The sequence below is a fragment of the Argopecten irradians genome, chromosome 1 (genome assembly GCF_041381155.1).
Source record: "Argopecten irradians isolate NY chromosome 1, Ai_NY, whole genome shotgun sequence".
NCBI lineage: Eukaryota > Metazoa > Mollusca > Bivalvia > Pectinida > Pectinidae > Argopecten > Argopecten irradians.
In genome coordinates, this window is record NC_091134.1 from 27062888 (window position 1) to 27081609 (window position 18722).

The window sequence follows — 18722 nt, forward strand, 5'->3', positions numbered from 1 at the left end:
GTCTGGCGCAGTGATGATCAGCTAACGAGCGGTATTAAGGACGACGGCGGGAAACATAACACATATTTTGATTAAATTGTTTAGGAATTGATAATAAGTGTAGTATTAACGTTAAGTTAATAACTTTTGCGACTCTACAAAATTATCAATCTCGTTTTATAAATATTCCCATTTAAAACAATCAAAAGCCGTTTCGAAATGTAGTGGCCTTTTTCAAAATATTTACTTTTGTACGTAGTGCATTAAATGTGATTTTAGCTTCTCCCATAGCGAGCAAATTTAAAGCTCTAAAACAAAAACAGCACCCTAATTTTATTATGATATTTATAATCATTTCATTGAAAAAATGGAACTTTCGAACTTGAGTCGTTTCTTTAAGTGTACATTTGTCACATTTTCTTTCTATTTTTTTCATTAAATTAATATGTACGAAACACATCAGATATATTTAGTTATCCTATAGCGGATATTGAATCATGTTTATTTTAAGATTCATCAGTGGAATCAGGGGAACCATGTTGTCTTTGTTCTTCCGGTGAACACTCTTTACCGTCGATCGGACTGTCTCCCGTGTTTCTGTAAGTACGACTTATAATATTTAGATGGAAAACGTATCTAACCAGTTTATTTTTGTTAATTGATATGCACAACGTAGTTATGGTACCTGATATTCATGGTAAGGTGCATTTTACAACGCATGTGTTACGTTTATGTTGACCTACATACTGTCGTTCGGTCATTCATACTCGCAGTACATCAGAATGAAGTGGGAATATCGCAACAGAAGTACTGAAGACAAATAAATACAGTATCACACAATGTTACACTGAAAATACAACATAATCTTATCAAAAGTAAGTATATTAATATAATGTCTATGGCTTTCTATACTATATATATATCCATCACTGTCTATTTTTAGCACAAGGAAATAATACGATCTATAAATAGTTATAAATAAGCACTATTATTATACAATATGCCTATTATATGGGACTTTTGATATTGCTGGCATTTTTTGAATAGGTACAAAATCAGACCACAATATCAGCTTTTTAAGAAAAGGGATTACTTAAACGAAACTTTTAATCTCCATATTGAAATTAAATACATATCTGTATATAAAGAATAAGGTTTCAATCGCTTTCAGAAATTATTGGATGACAATTGTCAGACTGCATTGTTTGTTTTGTTTGGACTTCATACGAAGACACTACACGTTTTTAAAGTGAAAATAATTTATAGAGAAACACAATTAAGAGCTTATATCTAAGACAGCATTTTTGAATTGTTTAAGCATTATAATATGTTTCGATAAGATACCAGTGTAGTTTGTAGATATTTCATCTTTAGAAAGAGTGCTATATCTATAAAAACAAACATATTTATATTTCATTATTTAACGAATAAGTAAACGATTTTTACAACAGTTTAATATGGAATACTTTTCTATTATTCTGTTAGTTTTACATACAGTATACTTTATGCCATTAAACAGTTTATTTTTTAATACTTTTCTATGTTTCTGTTCGGTTTAAGCTTGCGTGTCTCCATGTAGTGGTACATGTGATTCCTAGCTCATCAAAGCTCTCGTCTGTGATACAAAGAATGAACACAATAAACATGCAATCGTGGTATCTATTCATCACTACCATAAAAATATTCATATCTGTAAGTAACGTGTTATACAAATAGATTTGATATTGATTAATGTATGTAAATGTATACTCGTATCATTCATGTTGATAAATGTAATACATATACAATTTATGTGCGTATGATTATTCAATATACCATGAATGAACATAAATGTGTTATATATATGCCATCAATGAACATACACCAATGTACATAAATGTAGTATATATGCCATACCATTTTATTTTACATAAATGAAATATATTTTATATATACCATTTGTGTACATAAATGTATTATATATACCATCAATGCACATTAAAGATGCTCGACCGCTGACAAGTGGCATTTTTTCGCTATCAAAAACAGGAGCAGACAAATTAGTATTTTTCTTCAGTTACTAAAGTTACTTACTTTACACCATTACTGCTATTGAAAAGTTTGTGCTTCTGATTTTACTTCAAGACAAAATTATTGAAAATAATTATTTGCATCCCAAAAAAAATTCTGCTGCACTATGTTCTATATGGAATGAAGTATTGGTTGCGCATGCACCAAAAGCAAAATGAATTATTTCATATTATTTTTTGTGTTAATTAGACATATTTATACACGATTAAACACCAGTTATTGTTAAATTGACGAATATCGGTTATATGCTCTGTCGGCGGTGGAGCATCTTTACTGTATAATATAACACATTTAATGTATATAAACGAATCATATAATTCTATCAATGTACAGAAGTGTAGTTCCTAAAGTAGGTATATAGTACGTATATATGTAGATATGATTTAGTTTTACAGTTATATTCTCCTGGCTTAACTATATTATACTTCGTTTTTTAATAAAACTATGTTTAATATATATCACCACAACGCTTGCTCTTTAATGAAAGTACATGTACATATCTATACATTTGTTTCTTAGTAAAGTAATACCTATTAATCTTAATATATATTGAACTGTAGATTTCCTCTTTGTGTTAGTATGTGGTAATAGCACAAAATATTTATTAATAGTATGAAACTTTTGTTGGAAAAATCTTCTATATCTAATCGATGTATCAACATACTCAATTTCAATTGTAGTTTAGCGTTGTTGCGTCTGGTTTGGAGTGTGATGGTAAGTACACAGTATGGTGGCCAACTAATACGAGTGGTCTCCCTTTGACTAATATTGACTGCATTATACATTAAACAGAGAGTAACATACATATGTACAATCTGTGTTTCTTACTGTCAAACCACGAATGAATTATTTGGGACAAATCTTAACAACTAATAAACATCCAATATACAAGTACAGTGTATGTAGAACGGCTGTATAACAGTTTCTATATGATCTTACATGGGCTATTTTGAATTCCAATAATTGTGTGATTTCTGTTAAGAAAGATGTACCGTTATAAAAAGGAAAATCCTTTCTAACACCTACGGCATACCCAATAATTAAATTCGTTTAATAATGATCATATCACGTGGCGAAGGATGCAAAATTCTATGTTTGTTTGTTTATTTTGTCCATCGACAGTCATTGCAGGGTCATTTAGGGGAAAATCTACGTATCAATGAACTAGTACTTAGGGAAATATAAACAATAACTGTAATGCAATTGAATTTGAATTGAGATTGTTGGAGGGAGTTTATTCACGCACGATGTTCCTCTGTTTATTGTTATTGAGTAGAGACTCAATATTAAACATTTATTAGCCGAGCTATTTTTAGCGATTGATAATAGGATAAAACTTTCATGTATGCCTTCCAACTTTCTGTATCCAGTTGCAGAGTGCCTAGGAAATAAAATGGTATTTAATGCATTTTGCACTAACATTTATATCTGCCATAACCGGGCAAAATTTTTAGCTTGTTTTTTTCCCCTTCAGTGATCAAATAAAATCCATATTGACATTGATGATTAAGATGTCAAAATATTTCAAAGGCACTTATAAACATAAATGACGCTTTATTAACATTATTACATCACAGAATTCAAGCCATGCATATTCAATTATGTTATGTTGTATTACTTCTTTGTTTAATGTGTACATTTATTGTATTGTACAGTAGACGTTATTTTCATTATTTTGAGCTCTTATTCATAAGTATAAAAATTACGGCACTTTAATAATAGAGAAAATGAAGTTTTATATCAGCTCCACAGATCCTGGTTGGTAACAAATGCCAGTGTGATGAAACGGACGGATGCTATCGGCCGGTGATTTATGGCAACTGTGCCAAGATGAAGCGCTGTCCTGTCGGATATGAACCGGATCACACTAGTACGTATATATTTATATGGTATCGTTTAATTATTTTTATATCCTTACATGACTGGCTCCTGTTGGTGACGTGAACATAGGTGGTCGATAAACAGAACACCTGTGAAGGTTTGCTCAATGCGATGGCCATGGTTGCTGATTTCTCTTGCTATCTTGCTATAACTTAGATGTCAATATGATATCGCAACATAATTGTATATAAATGACATAATAGGAATGTTAGACTAAATGTTAACAAAATAACAATGAGAGAAACACTTAATCGTGATCTCGGATACAAATTAACAGTTGGTACTGGATTGGAATATTGAAGTATTGTAATAACTTTCACATTTTTATAGATCAATATTTAATTTTTTGTATTATTTTATGATTGTATTACAGTTGACATGTGCCTCCCTTGTAAAACGGGGTTCTTCTCTAACAAATCAGATTGTTTGTCATGCAAGCAGTTAACAAAGTAAGTATCATAATTAGGAAAGTACATACTTATTTTAAAAGGAATCTGTATAGTTTGGGCCCTTTTTGGCCTCCAAATCCATGTTATTTTCAAAAGTGTTATTAAGTGATTAATTTGTTGTATTTTAAGTATTTAGTACATCCCTGATTCAATTATAATGATTGTTTTCAACTGTTATTGCCATAGTAACCATCTATAATATTCATTAATGGTAAAATATAGGAAAAAAATTCACAATTTTGGTCATTATTTGCCAAGTTTTTGTCTAGGAAACTATAAAGCGAATCCTTGAACAAACTGAATATTTAATAAGAATATGTATACACTTCCAATACATCGTTAGGAAAAATAAAATGTTTGTTCAAGGATGTGCATTGTGGTTTCTAAAACCAAAACTTAGCCGAAATTGTCAAAATTTCCAGATTTTCATAATTTATGGATTTTTCGAGTAGTTATCATGGAAACTGAAGCTTCAAAATTAGAAAACTCTCATTACAAATAAGTAAGGGATCTACTAAATATGTCAAATCCAACAATTAAAATACTTGATAAATGTTTTGAAAATTTGACATATTTGGGGGTCATAGTTCTTTATCTAACGTCATACCCCAAACAGTTAAATTTTAGAGACTTTTGTTATATTGAAATATTATCATATCATCCATGGCCGTTAAATGACGGTCTCCCCTTCTATTCAGACAAGATAAATGTCTGATAACGTTTTGGGAGGTTGGAATAGTTTCATTGTCTATTGGATCTAGTTTACATTGTGTGTTATAGTGTTATCGAGCGGAACATGTAATACCATCAACGGGTCATAACACTTGTTAACATAATACTGAGATGTGAAATATTAATTAACATATATATCATGTAATACTGAGATGTGAAATATTAATTAACATATATATCATGTAATACTGAGATGTGAAATATTAATTAACATATATATCATGTAATACTGAGATGTGAAATATTAATAAACATATATATCATGTAATACTGAGATGTGAAATATTAATTAACATATATATCATGTAATACTGAGATGTGAAATATTAATTAACATATATATCATGTAATACTGAGATGTGAAATATTAATTAACATATATATCATGTAATACTGAGATGTGAAATATAAATTAACATATATATCATGTAATACTGAGATGTGAAATATTAATTAACATATATATCATGTAATACTGAGATGTGAAATATTAATTAACATATATATCATGTAATACTGAGATGTGAAATATTAATTAACATATATATCATGTAATAGTGAGATGTGAAATATAAATTAACATATATGTTTTGATACTGACACGTGAAATGTCTGTTTACATGTAGGTCATGATACTGATATGTGAAAAATGAACTAACATATAGTTCATGTTACTGACATGTGAAACATCAATTAACATATATAGGTCATGATCCTGACATGTGAAACATCAATTAACTTATGTCTCGATACTGACATGTGGAACATCAATTAACATATAGGTCATGATACTGGGACATGAAACGTCTATTAACATATTTCATGATACTGTTATATGAAAAAATGAACTAACATATAGGTCATGTTACTGACATGTGAGACATCAATTAACATATATAGGTCATGATCATGACATGTGAAACATCAATTAACTTACGTCTTGATACTGACATATGAGACATCAATTAATATATATAGGTCATGATCATGACATGTGAAACATCAATTAACTTATACTGACATGTGAAACATCAATTAACATATATAGGTCATGATACTGACATGTAAAACATCATTAACATATAGGCCATGATTCCGACATGTGAAACATCAATTAACATATAGGTCATGTTACTGACATGTGAGACATCAATTAACATAGACCATGTTACTGACAAGTGAAACATCAATCAACATATGTTATGATACTGACATGTGAAACATCAATTAACATAAATAGATCATGTTACTGACATTTAAAACATCATATAACATTAATAGGTCATGATACTGATATGTGAAACATTATTAACATAGGTCATGATACTGACAAGTGAAACATCATTAACATATAGGCCATGTTACTAAAAAGTGAAACATCAATCAACATATGTCATGTCATGATACTGACATGTGAAACATCAATTAAAATATGTCTTGATACTGACATGTGAAATATCAATTAACATGTATAGGTCATGATACTGACATGTGAAATATCAATAAACATATCGGTCATAATACTGACTTGTGAAACATCAAATAACAAAGGTCATGGATGCTGATATGTGAAACATCAATTGACATATAGGTCATGATACTGACATGTAAAATATTAATTAAACATGTCATTTAACTATTGAAACGTGGATATTTACAGATGTAAGCAACAAGAATACGTAGTATCCCCAGGAAACACGGAAGCTGACACTGTTTGTGCGTCTGTAGTTAATATCAGAACAGAGCCGAACGCGTGGACAAAACCAGATACAGGTTGGTATTATCTATAATATGTATAGAGAATGTCATATATTATATTATTTCACACTATTTGTATCTGTTATACATGATGTATTAAACATTAGAACACGATAATGACCAGCACGCTCACAACGAATTAAAGATTACAACGTAGTAATTTTCACTGAAACTGAATTAAACGTGCTAGTTCTTATACCAATGAACCCTGTCAGATACATACTTTCATCAAAGTTTCTTGTGGATGCGATATGGTTATAAGTTAAAGTAATGAAAATAAGTATATCCAATTAAAGATGCTAAACCGTCCACAGAGCATAAACGATATCAATCATTTGAACAATAACTGATGTTTAATCGTGGATATACGTGTCTAAGTATCATAAAATGTAAATAAAATAAGTTATTTTACCTTTGGTACATGCGCATTCAGTACTTCATTCCGTATAGGACGTAGTGCCATGAATTTGTTTTTCGGGACGTAATTAATTATTTATAGAATATTGCTATCTCTCATCTCAAACTTTTCAATCATGGAAGAGATGTAAAATAACTTTTGTAACTGAAAAATATAAATTCGTCTGCGGCTGTTTTCGATAGAGAAAAAATACCATCAGTATGACATGATAAGGAATTGTGTGGTATACCGAAAGACACCTAAGCATCCATCGATGTGAAGTTTGTTGGAGCTTAGACAACCATTGTAAACATCTCTGTCTATTTCAGTTGTTTGTTCACTTTAGATTATTGAACCATGTTCAGGTATTTATAAAACTAGCAATGGAAAGGGACTTATGTCTGGGTTTATGCCTCACACAAAACTCAAATTAGTACTGTGTTCATCTGGATTCTAGACAATTATTTTTTTATCTTCATACAGATGTTACAACAAGAGAGTCATCAGGTCCACCATCATCCACAACGCACTTCAACAGTAGGTGGAGATAAATGCATGGCTAACATGTTCTTCATTCCATTTCCCACTGAAAGTTCTCAAATTCTTAAAAATGTATATAAAAAAATACCTATTGTGTGTTCATGTTAGATATTAACCTGTGATGGCGATACTCTTGGTGGCCATTATAGATCTGAATTACATCGGTGTAAATATGTCTAGTGTATACAGTAGCTGGGTATCTAAATGTCTATTGTGTTACAGCGGACGACAAATCTACAACGACGTTACCAACAAGCCTACAGCCAACACAGTCTCAATCAGGTAATTGCGCTAAATATTTTTAACTTCAAACATTCTACATAACCTAGATATCTTTCATGAGTAAAAGGTACCCGACTTATCCTCTAACTTCCGAATTGGCTTTTATTTACATGTTTTGAATGGGAATGTATAACAAATTTTGCAGAGTCGAAAAAGTTATTAGCTTACTATTAATACTACTAACGCAATAACGATTGCTTGAATGCTAATGTTTCAATAGTTCAGCATTTATACCAGAAATTAAAGTTGTATGGTCTATAACTTCGCTCTTTTTGTCACAGTGAAAACTGTTTAAGTGTTATACATATCTTTCTCTGTCTGTCTGAGGTTTAAACTTTTACCACCTTTTATAAAGTTGCAGCATTGGAAGTATTTTTAATTATAAAAGAAAAAAATTTTTGACACGTGTACACGTGAAAAATAGGCTCGAAAGATGCCGAATCATTCCGGACTATTCCGAACATGGCCGCGACGATCTCGAAGTAACACGAGAGTTGTGAAACCAAGAGAAAATGTCAACAATTTTTCATAAACAAAACATGTGGATGACCTCAACAGACTGGATCTTAACAGAAAATAATGCTCGCGCATTACATTATCTGATACACACAATATTTTACGGTAATGTGTGAATTAGATGTTAAAAATACTCACTCTGTTGACATATGCCAGCATAATTTGCTCATATAAGCCAGAAGGAAAACGTTAACAATTACATGTGCGCTTACGCTAGTTACCTGGCTCACCACGTGCAGGTTGTGTCGACGTCAGTCACGTGATAGGATTCGGAATTCCGACAAAACACGAAGGTACTGAACATGGTGGTGATTGAAGTCTCTTTATGCAAAACCAGGAAAAAATGATCTCTAGATTTCGGCTCTCTTATATGCCGACATATGCATTTTGGGAGCTAAATCATCAAGTTACATGTCCATGTTCAAATATCAAATGGGGGCCGCGGTGGCCGAGTGGTTAAGATGTACCGACATATTACCACATGCCCTCCACCTCTGGGTAGCGAGTTCGAATCCCATGTGGGGCAGTTGCCAGGTACTGCCCTCTGGTCGGTGGTTTTTCTCCGGGTACTCCGACTTTCCTCCACCAACAAACCTGGCACGTCCTTACATGACCTTGGCTGTTAATAGGACGTTAAACTAATCAAACCAAACCACCAAATGTTTAAGCGACATATCATTCCAGTGAAATTAACATGAAATATTATTTTGAGGACGAATGTCAACCATTGAATATAAAAGTATCAATATGTCAACATGCCAACTTGACATAGGATTGAGGATCCTTATTTCAGCTCATTGACTTTAATCGTCTCTTTACCATTCATGTTTTGTGTTATCGGACTAATACATATCTAATACAAGTGAGACTTTTCCCGGCTCCTAAAGGCCGTTTGAATTGATAAATTTGGTATTTGTTTCTATAAATTATACGATTCTGATTATTTGTTTTCTTTTCTTTTTTTAAAGAAGAAAACAAGCTGCCAACAGACTTTATCTTATACATGTAAGTAAATACAATACTATATATATGTAAATAATATTAGCAGAGGTTCGAAGACATAAATATAAACAAATACATGGAAAAGACGATCACGAAACATTTGCACGATGTAAACATGTACATAAGGGCGCCTACATAAACTGCGGACAAAGATCCCTTCGGTCGGTCGCTATATATTGAATGTGATCACCGAAGACTGGCATGTATATACATTTTTATTTTTTATTTTGGTTATTCTGATGTCTTGATCACCTCGAAAAGTTGACAATTATTCCTAGAAAAAAGTAGTATAAAACAAACATTTGTTTGATAGAACCCTGTATTACTTACTTGAATTTATAAAATATATAGATGTTCGTAAAAGTTTAGCGCTATTTCCAAAATATGGACGGAATTCTACTGAAATATACACCAAGATAATATCTTAAATATCAAACCTCATTGGAAGTGAGGCTATGTATTGTGCCTATGTATTAGCCAATGAGAATAGAAAATCAGAGCTTATCTAATATTTCCTTTAATTCAGCTGTGGGATTATGGCGTTATGTTTTACCTTTTATCTATCGTGTAAAATGTGTGGACGACAGAAAATCAATGAACGAACACAATATAGAAGACAGAAAAGGAACAATGCACAGTACAGTGGTAACTATACATATTACGTCTCAAATGCCTCTCGCCAATGTTATTTGTTTTTCACAATGGAAACACATGTGATAGATTCCCTAGCAGTTGGTTGTCGTTTATAACCTCAGTGTGGAACACCTACGGCGCCTCTCGTTAGTTAATATCCAGATTGTTAAAGACATTCGCTAATATTGAATATTAACTAACGGGAGTTTAGATAAACATGACATATAACAGTCACCTGTTGGGGAACCTCTCTATATCAATTATTTTATGGAGACACGTCTTTTCAAAGATTCTTATAATATAGAACATTATCAATGGATATTTAAGAAGCATACCAGTTGTTTATGAGGTGTAATAATCTGTCTAACAAGTGAGCAAAATCAAAATATTTTCTTTAGGAAATTTTAATTCTCCTCAACTTAATCCTAATATATTTTCATATGACAAAGCGGAAATGATTTATGATAAGAATACAACAGTTAGAATAAGAGTACTTGTATATAGTGTTGTTATATTGTTGCTACAATCTGAATAACATTTAATAGAAATATATTCAAGTTAATCTTCAGTCTAATCCTTTGATAAAATTTCAATTTCCTGGAGTGAGTCAGAAATCGTTACGTTACTTCAAAGGAGAATGATATCTCGTTTACGTCACTTATACAATAGAATATGAATTATAAGCCAATGGATATGAGGACCTAAGTGCAATATAAGAAAGCAATACTTCTCTGTTCACTATTATGCAAAGGTTACTTAAAGTCGTCCCGTTGTTTTGTAGTAGCTGATGAGGTCAATGCAGATCCAGAAAAGTATTCCATATTTGCATATTACAGATTTATCTGTCCTTGCGGGTAGGTATTGATTGTGACGTCATGTGTTTGCGAGCGTAACGTCATACTTTTCGGAGAAAACAGCGTGAATTGCGCTCACAAAATAATGACGTAACAATCGATACCAACCCGCAAGGGAGCTTACTCTGTAATATGCAAAGACGGAATGCCGTGACGGATATGTAAATAGTTGTGTTGTTAGCACCATTATGATGTGACCTCTTGACTTTCTTACTTAACTACTATCTGATCCAACTTTCCTGTATGTTGATTTTATATTGAAATGAAACCGAATCAAGAACAATGTGCATTCTTTGTTACATGCAATGTTTTGTCAAAATCTAAATATCTTAAGTATCTTTCCGACTTTATTTAATCATGATTCAATTTTATATCATTTTGACCGGGATAAAATATTTGTGAGGTACAAGTGAGAAAAGGACGCTTGGCCAAATTTATGATTCTGACTACAATTTGAAAGTCTATTCATTGATAACTGGCAATAGTGACACGACACACAACGATGGTAGGCAAAACTATATAATGTTTATTGATCAAATAAACACCGAAGTAAATTCATTGTAATTCATTCAGATTTTTTAACGTTATACAAAATTTAGATTCAAATACCGAATTAATCTTTTACATTTATCATTTATATAATATTCATCTTTCATTATTGATCCTATATATACAGTTGATATTATTGCCAACTTAACATTAGAGTTGTAACTTCTAGATAAAACGACTGAAGAGAGTGAATTGATAGCCAGCGATCGCATGTCTTCATGCAGTATTGGTGAGTTATGATAATTAACAAATTGATGGCAAAATAAGTGTAATAAAACATCTATTTTAATTCACTAACAATAATTTCTTATCGTGAATATGATAACATAATATTCTAGAGAACTATGTTCCTTCATGTAACGATGCCGTTAGTACAAATAAGTAACTCTTTCAAAACAAAACAAAGAGGGATTTTCTTTTGTTTTCGCCTTCGAGAGAGTGACACACATTGGTTGGTGATGATTACTATTGCTCATGTGGTTCACATTTATTATAAAAGGTGAAGTTCGCTTTCACATTCCTTAAGAGCAATGCCATTCGCTGTCTGTCATGTATTTATTTCCTTCTTACGTCCTCTTTCACCTAAATGAGCGACGTTTACCTTCTCTTCGCCAATAACCCAAACCCGTCGATTTTACTTTGCCTTTTCGGGTACGGTTTCCTAGACATATCCTATTCACATTATGTGATGCTATGTGTTTTCCTTTTCTGTAGTCTGCTAAACCTTTGCGTTAATGTACCTTTCCTCCTCTAAATTATATTATTTTAACCTTAATGCAAAATGTAGAGCTCGACTGTCATAAAAGTCATGGCATATGACAAGAAAATGATATGTAATAAATCGCATATTATTGGCATTACTTATAAAATATGATATTATGTAACGCAAAAATTATCAGTCAATTGGTTAGATGTCACGAGTTGTACAAAGGTAAATTTAGTAAGTTATTCACCATTTTCAAATTTAGTCCATTTACTACATTTATGACAGGCGAACCAACACGTCTGTATCTGATACTGTGTGCTTATTTTTGTGACAGACATGCCTCCACCAGGTCCTCCATCCTATCGGGATGGCCCACCGCCATACTCACGACCTGACGCCAGTCTCTCCTCATCACGATCCATGACACATCTTAAAGAATTAGAAGGATCGACACTGCATCTCTCTGAGGCACCCCCACTAACGTTTGACTTTAAATGTAAGTATTTGAAGCTCAAGTGATATCTAAACTCATTCAATAAATATTTAAATAATCAAAATGAAGATACCGATGTATGTGTAAAAAGAGAGCGAGTGAAAACATACCAAAGTATTGTTAGAACATACCCCATTTGGTACACGACCCCTTTTGGTACAAAATTCGGGTTTTCCCCTCTAAAATCCTAGTTACTGTGTTTTGTTATTTATACTATTGTGATATGAAAATACAAGTATAAAATGACAATTTAAGCTCAAATTTGACTTCGATCGTCTAGATTATATTCGTATACACCTACATCGAAATGGGCGAAAGGGCCGTAAATGTTAGCAGTGGGTGCCGTAGAGCCATTCGACGGCTATTTTATGCTACATTGTTATCCGCTTTCATCTAAAGTAAACGCATTAAATGAATCTCTATATCACTAAAATTCTTCATATATCATTTTCATAACGATACCTCTTTTATAAGCGCAGATACGCCACTTTTCTGAGTATAACACCGCATTTCAAACATCCCGCTTCGCCAATTTCGTTTTTACTACCAATGCGCTTGCCTCAACGTTGCTGACTAAAACGATCTGCCAGGCCAGGTGCTCGGTTTGGGGTTTAATGGTCCGGATTTATAGCAAAGATATATATTATGTGTTGGTATCAATTATTACTTTTTTGTTTATTAATCACTAAGATTGTAAGATAACCTACATGTACACCATATGAATGTACCTTTGTCTTAATCAAATGAGATAATCAAACTCCAGACCAATGACATTTCCCCAAGAAATTACATACAAATTAAATGTACTCAGTACAGATACACTGTACATGTAACTTACATGTAAGCAGTAGCTCAGTAAGTTTTTTTTTAAAAGGTTCCTCAAAATTATAAAATGACTTGATCCAGATTTGCAAGCAAATACTATTTCATAGTTAATAGAGTTCATTACACAAAAACATCAATAAACTGTATCAGTGTTGAGAATCACCATGGGGATTTAATGTCACATGCAGTCATGGAAAAAATATAACAATGAACTTACATATACATCCTAGGTCTTTCATTATATAGAAGACATTGCTCACAAATATTTTATTTATTCTCTCTCTCCATCTTTTCTATTTACATTAAAAGGGTTGTTGTATTATTGATTTAAAGTTGCAATGTTTTTAAAATATATATATATATATATATGTAATTCTTAAACAGGTATGACAAATTCTGCATTTCTGAAAACTGTGTTTAGGAATCAATATTGATATACCTACCAAAATATGGTCAGTGCATAGCATCAAAACTAATATCAATTTGTCAATGTGAGGCCATTTATACACATACATGTATAGATAATTCATATTCCATGTGATCCTGAATTGAACAAATGTGGATACATTTATTTTCATCTGTAAGAAGAAATTGTAAGAATCTTTAAAATTGTGTGTTCAGTATTGTTGTGATTAAATGAACCTGTACTACCTCCTTAGGCCCTATTGCATCCATTTTTTATCCACTAATCAACTTAATATGCAATTATACAGTGTACCTGCATGTATTACCTAGTACCTACAAGTATAAATGTACATGTACCAGGTATATATTGACTGTACCTATACTATTACCATGCAAACTCTATCTTGTAATTCCCAGTATTATGATTTTAAAGAAGGTACAAATTGATAAATTTATGAGTACTGAAATTTAACAAGTATAAGGGCAATTCCAGTTATAAACTAGATCTTTTTTTCTTAAAAATTATACTTAATTTTACAATAAAACCATTTTCATGTCTTCATATATGTTTGTATATGACAACATGTTCCAAAATTATTGTGCTAAATTGTGAATGCTGCAATTTTGAAATGAACAAATGAAATTTTGTAACAGGTGATGAACTCAGAAAATAAAAGAAAGAGATATTATGGTTTCTATGCATTTAATACTGTCTGGTTTTTATATAAGAAAATGTATGTGTAGCCTCAAGAAATTCCTCCTATATTCTGGAGTTTTCCATGCCTGCAACATAAACAAAATTGAAAATTAGACATGAAAAATTATACCAGGTACAGATCTATTGATCTTAACAATATCCTATCATGGCTGGATTATAGGGTATCTTTGTTCTATAGGGAGCAAAGTGCACTATGTACAGGTAAAAATATAATATTAGTGCATTGACATGACCATTATGAGGACTTCTCTTAACCTCTAAGGCTCTTATTTGTGGTCTTTCAGTAATAATGGACAGGATATATCATTCCCAATTTTACCATTTTACAGATAAACTCCCAGGTAAAAATGATTTACATGTAGCTAAACAATTACATGTAATAAGTTGACAGAAGGAAAGATATCTAGTCATTGGTGATTTATATACCCAGTAATTGAATAAAATGGTATTTGTTTTACCGTAACAATATCTATACACTGTATATGCTATAAAATAATTATACATGAATCACATGTATTTGAATCCTCTTATTAAATTGATATGGGAAAATTTAAATATGAAATGTTTTGTAATGCAAACCTTTTAAAATCAAAAATGGAAGATTATAACAAAATTTACAGAGTTGTAAAAAAATTAAAACAGAAGAGTATATAAATTTATTTTGTAATGTAATTTATAAAAATATCTTTAAATATCATACACAAATAATACATAACAACATTTTTAATAACCCAATATACCTACATGTATCTATCATTTTTTGTTTAATTTTTCATAAAATAACATTATAAACAAGACCTCAACCTCAAAATACCGTTGCATAACAAGATTTTCAGCATGTACAGAATGTATGTACTATTATGCATTAGCTCTGTATCAAATTAAATACATGCACGTTATAAGGTTATATACATTTTAGATACAGACAGTTCTAAACAAGCTCTTTTTCACAACATGTAATGTACACTACATGGTACAATTAATAAAATGATCTTATAAAACAAGATAACATATCTTATAATTATGTTCTATTTGCGTTATGTCTAATGCTTCATTTGGAGAATGGATAGATCTATACTATAGACCTAGTTATAATATGGACTGTTTAGGCATGTTATATCAAATTTTATATGCAAATGAGCAGGTGCTTGTTTCGTTTTGATAACATATTTCAAAAAGTTTGGAAAATTGGTATTTACCGGGAATATAGATTGCAGAATACTCTAAAAGAGGTCTGTTCTATTTTAAATCAGTTTATATGAAGAAGTGTAGTGGATATTCCCCATATTTTAATTGTAACACCAAACCGTCTTTCAATTTCACTGAAAAATACGGGAAATGACTCGTCAGATTAGGTAGTGTTTTGAATGGCGGTACTTTTTAAATAATCGTTGGTAAATATCAAAGACAGTCACACAGAATGATGAATGAATACCATACCTTTCGATCAAAGTGCATAAATTAAAATTTCAGCACACCAATCGAGAATCTCAAAGAAATAGTCCCGTGTACCAAAAGGGGTCCGCTCGCTGTATCAAAACCGGAAGTGACGTAGTGAGGAATAAAACCGGTCTATTTTTAGCTTGCAGTTACGACGATATTTTTTTTATTGTGGACGTACACCCCAAAGGCAGTCCTTGTCAGAAACTGACAAACATTGAATCCCAAGGAATGCATATTGAAAATATCGCAAAAAATATGTCAAATTTGTACCAAATGGGGTACAGTAACGTTAGAACATATTGTTGATGTTGAACAGAGTTATGTGACGCCAAGATAACGGCCACTGCCTTCATCTGCTGTAAACGATAGTAAATAATTAGTTTGCCCTTGGTTGGTGCGTGTGTAATATAGGGTAACATGTTTATGGTGAGATGGTCAGTATCTTTGATATGACTGATACCAATAATTTATTCACTACAAAAATAATTTAAAATAATGAATTTAAAATGCTGATAAATATTAAAACATTAATAGGTAGTTTATGGATATATCAGATTTATGAGGTGGAGAGAGTAACCCGGAAAAACAACTGACAAGCGGCCAGTATCTGGCAAATGTCTCACATAGGTTTTCATGGTCAAGAGGTGGAGGGTGTATGGTTTTATGTCGGGACATATTAATCACTCGGCCACATCGATTCTATTTGATAAAATACCTTCATTACTTCTGAGTAAAATATAATGTCGAATTCATAGTAGCGGCTTCATTGGTAGAGCTGCGATGAAATATATATATTAATGATATACTTTGATATTGCATTTTATTTCCAGATTCGACCTTGGAGACTATGGGAGGGTCAGGCGATAGAGAGGTAATTCAGATTGATGACTATGTGAGAGACAATCATTGATATTTGTCATGGATTAACATTACATATCCTGATGAAATCACAGACTACAAAACTGTACCAATGATATATAGGATACCTTTCCACTAGCTCGGTCTAGTCTGAATAAGGTTTGCATCAGAAAAAGACAGTTCTGTGTACTCGGATACCACAGTATTAAGAACTAAAGATGTTCTCCGCATGCTGACTCGGGTCACAGAACGAATGATATGGCCATCTTAAATGGTTTCTCGATCCGAGTGGCTTCTACTGTAAAATGACCTCATGTAATATTGACTAAGTAGAAGATGGACAACAAGTACTTTCTTTGTGTCTGGACACTTTATTACTGTTGCCATGTCGGAGCGATGATTCCATTAATTTGAACGTTGCTTTGGTGTTGTTTACATTTGTACGAGATCAGCACAGGGAAATAAAGTGAGTGTGTACTTTTCGAGTTCTTTCATTTAACGTCTAATATAGATTTACGCCTCTAGCTCATGTTTGTAGGGAGTTGCTTAATACACGACCAAACAAAGAAATAATTTTGCTTCGGAAGATTGGTGCTCGGAATTTTGATTTCCCACCATTTCATCCATTTTCACAATTTTCATTCTTCTATCATGCATTATGATGCATTTCTGATATCCACCCTTTTCTATGGTAATTTTTGCAATATATATTGTAACTATAAATTATATAATGTTTTATGTATGTTTATGTATGTTGATGTTTTGACATGTTTTTAATGTTCCACCATTTTGGTTTTATCAAGATATTACTTGTGTTGTATGTATGTTTATGCAGCATGGCTGACATTGTTGTTACCGTGTCTGTAGATGTATACCATAAATATGTATAGTTAACAGATACACTGGAAATCAGTCGTTAAAAAGCTGTTAATTAAGTGTCACATTGTGGTCATTGTCTCGTGTCATATTAGGTATGATGCGAGGTGAGAGGTCAGGATTGGTCAATTGTAAAGCCTTTATAGACTAAAAGGATTTATGAACATGACTATTATTTAGAAATGATAAAGCCGTATACAGAGAGATGCGCGTTTTACATATCGCTTCTTTTGAGGGGTTGATGGCAAGACTAAGAGGTTTAGAGGCGGGGTGTTGTAAGGCATGCCACCATGGAAAAGTAATGGTAAGGCATATATAGAGTACAGTAAAACATATCATATACTGATTTTAAATAGTAACAAATAACAAAGTTTGGTTTTGTATAATTTGAATAAATCAAAACATATCTAATAGTGTTTTGGCATACAGCTTGCTAGTGTGGTCCGTAAGAAGCAGTTGTAGATAGTAGTTGTTAGCTGACCTGAAGCTCTGTTAATGGGCATTATTGGTAGTAATTGTTATTGACTTTCTAGAGGCTTTATGGAGACTGTGAGAATACATTTATAAGTGTGAAAGTGCCCGGACGGTAGGGTAAACTAGATAGTGAACGTGGATCAATTCGTACGTTAAGGATTTATGCTGTGTATGATGAGGATGTATACGGTGCTATATGTTAAGTTACTTCAAGAAACGGTTTGACATGCTGTTTCATTATAGAAGTTGTCTCCCTTGTAACATATGGTCAATTTACAAAAT

The 18722-nt window shown here is 32.0% G+C and overlaps 1 protein-coding gene across 3 annotated transcripts; it reads left to right on the forward strand.

Moving 5' to 3' along the window:
• The first annotated feature begins 497 nt into the window (after positions 1–497).
• Positions 498–17568, forward strand: LOC138322593 (uncharacterized). 3 transcript variants are annotated; one of them, XM_069266574.1, is made up of 14 exons: positions 499–578; positions 753–854; positions 1540–1671; positions 2730–2763; positions 3794–3919; positions 4304–4379; positions 6772–6884; positions 7750–7803; positions 8029–8088; positions 9573–9609; positions 10133–10251; positions 11812–11871; positions 12683–12844; positions 17063–17568. In XM_069266574.1, exons 3-14 carry the CDS (start codon positions 1609–1611, stop codon positions 17140–17142), a joined length of 984 nt encoding a protein of 327 aa, XP_069122675.1. In that variant the 5' UTR covers positions 499–578; positions 753–854; positions 1540–1608; the 3' UTR covers positions 17143–17568. The 3 variants fall into 3 exon arrangements, with proteins under 3 accessions (XP_069122667.1, XP_069122675.1, XP_069122680.1); XM_069266566.1 differs by lacking the exon at positions 753–854 and having other exon boundaries at positions 498–578; XM_069266579.1 differs by lacking the exons at positions 753–854; positions 1540–1671 and having other exon boundaries at positions 510–578.
• The last annotated feature ends 1154 nt before the right edge of the window (positions 17569–18722 follow it).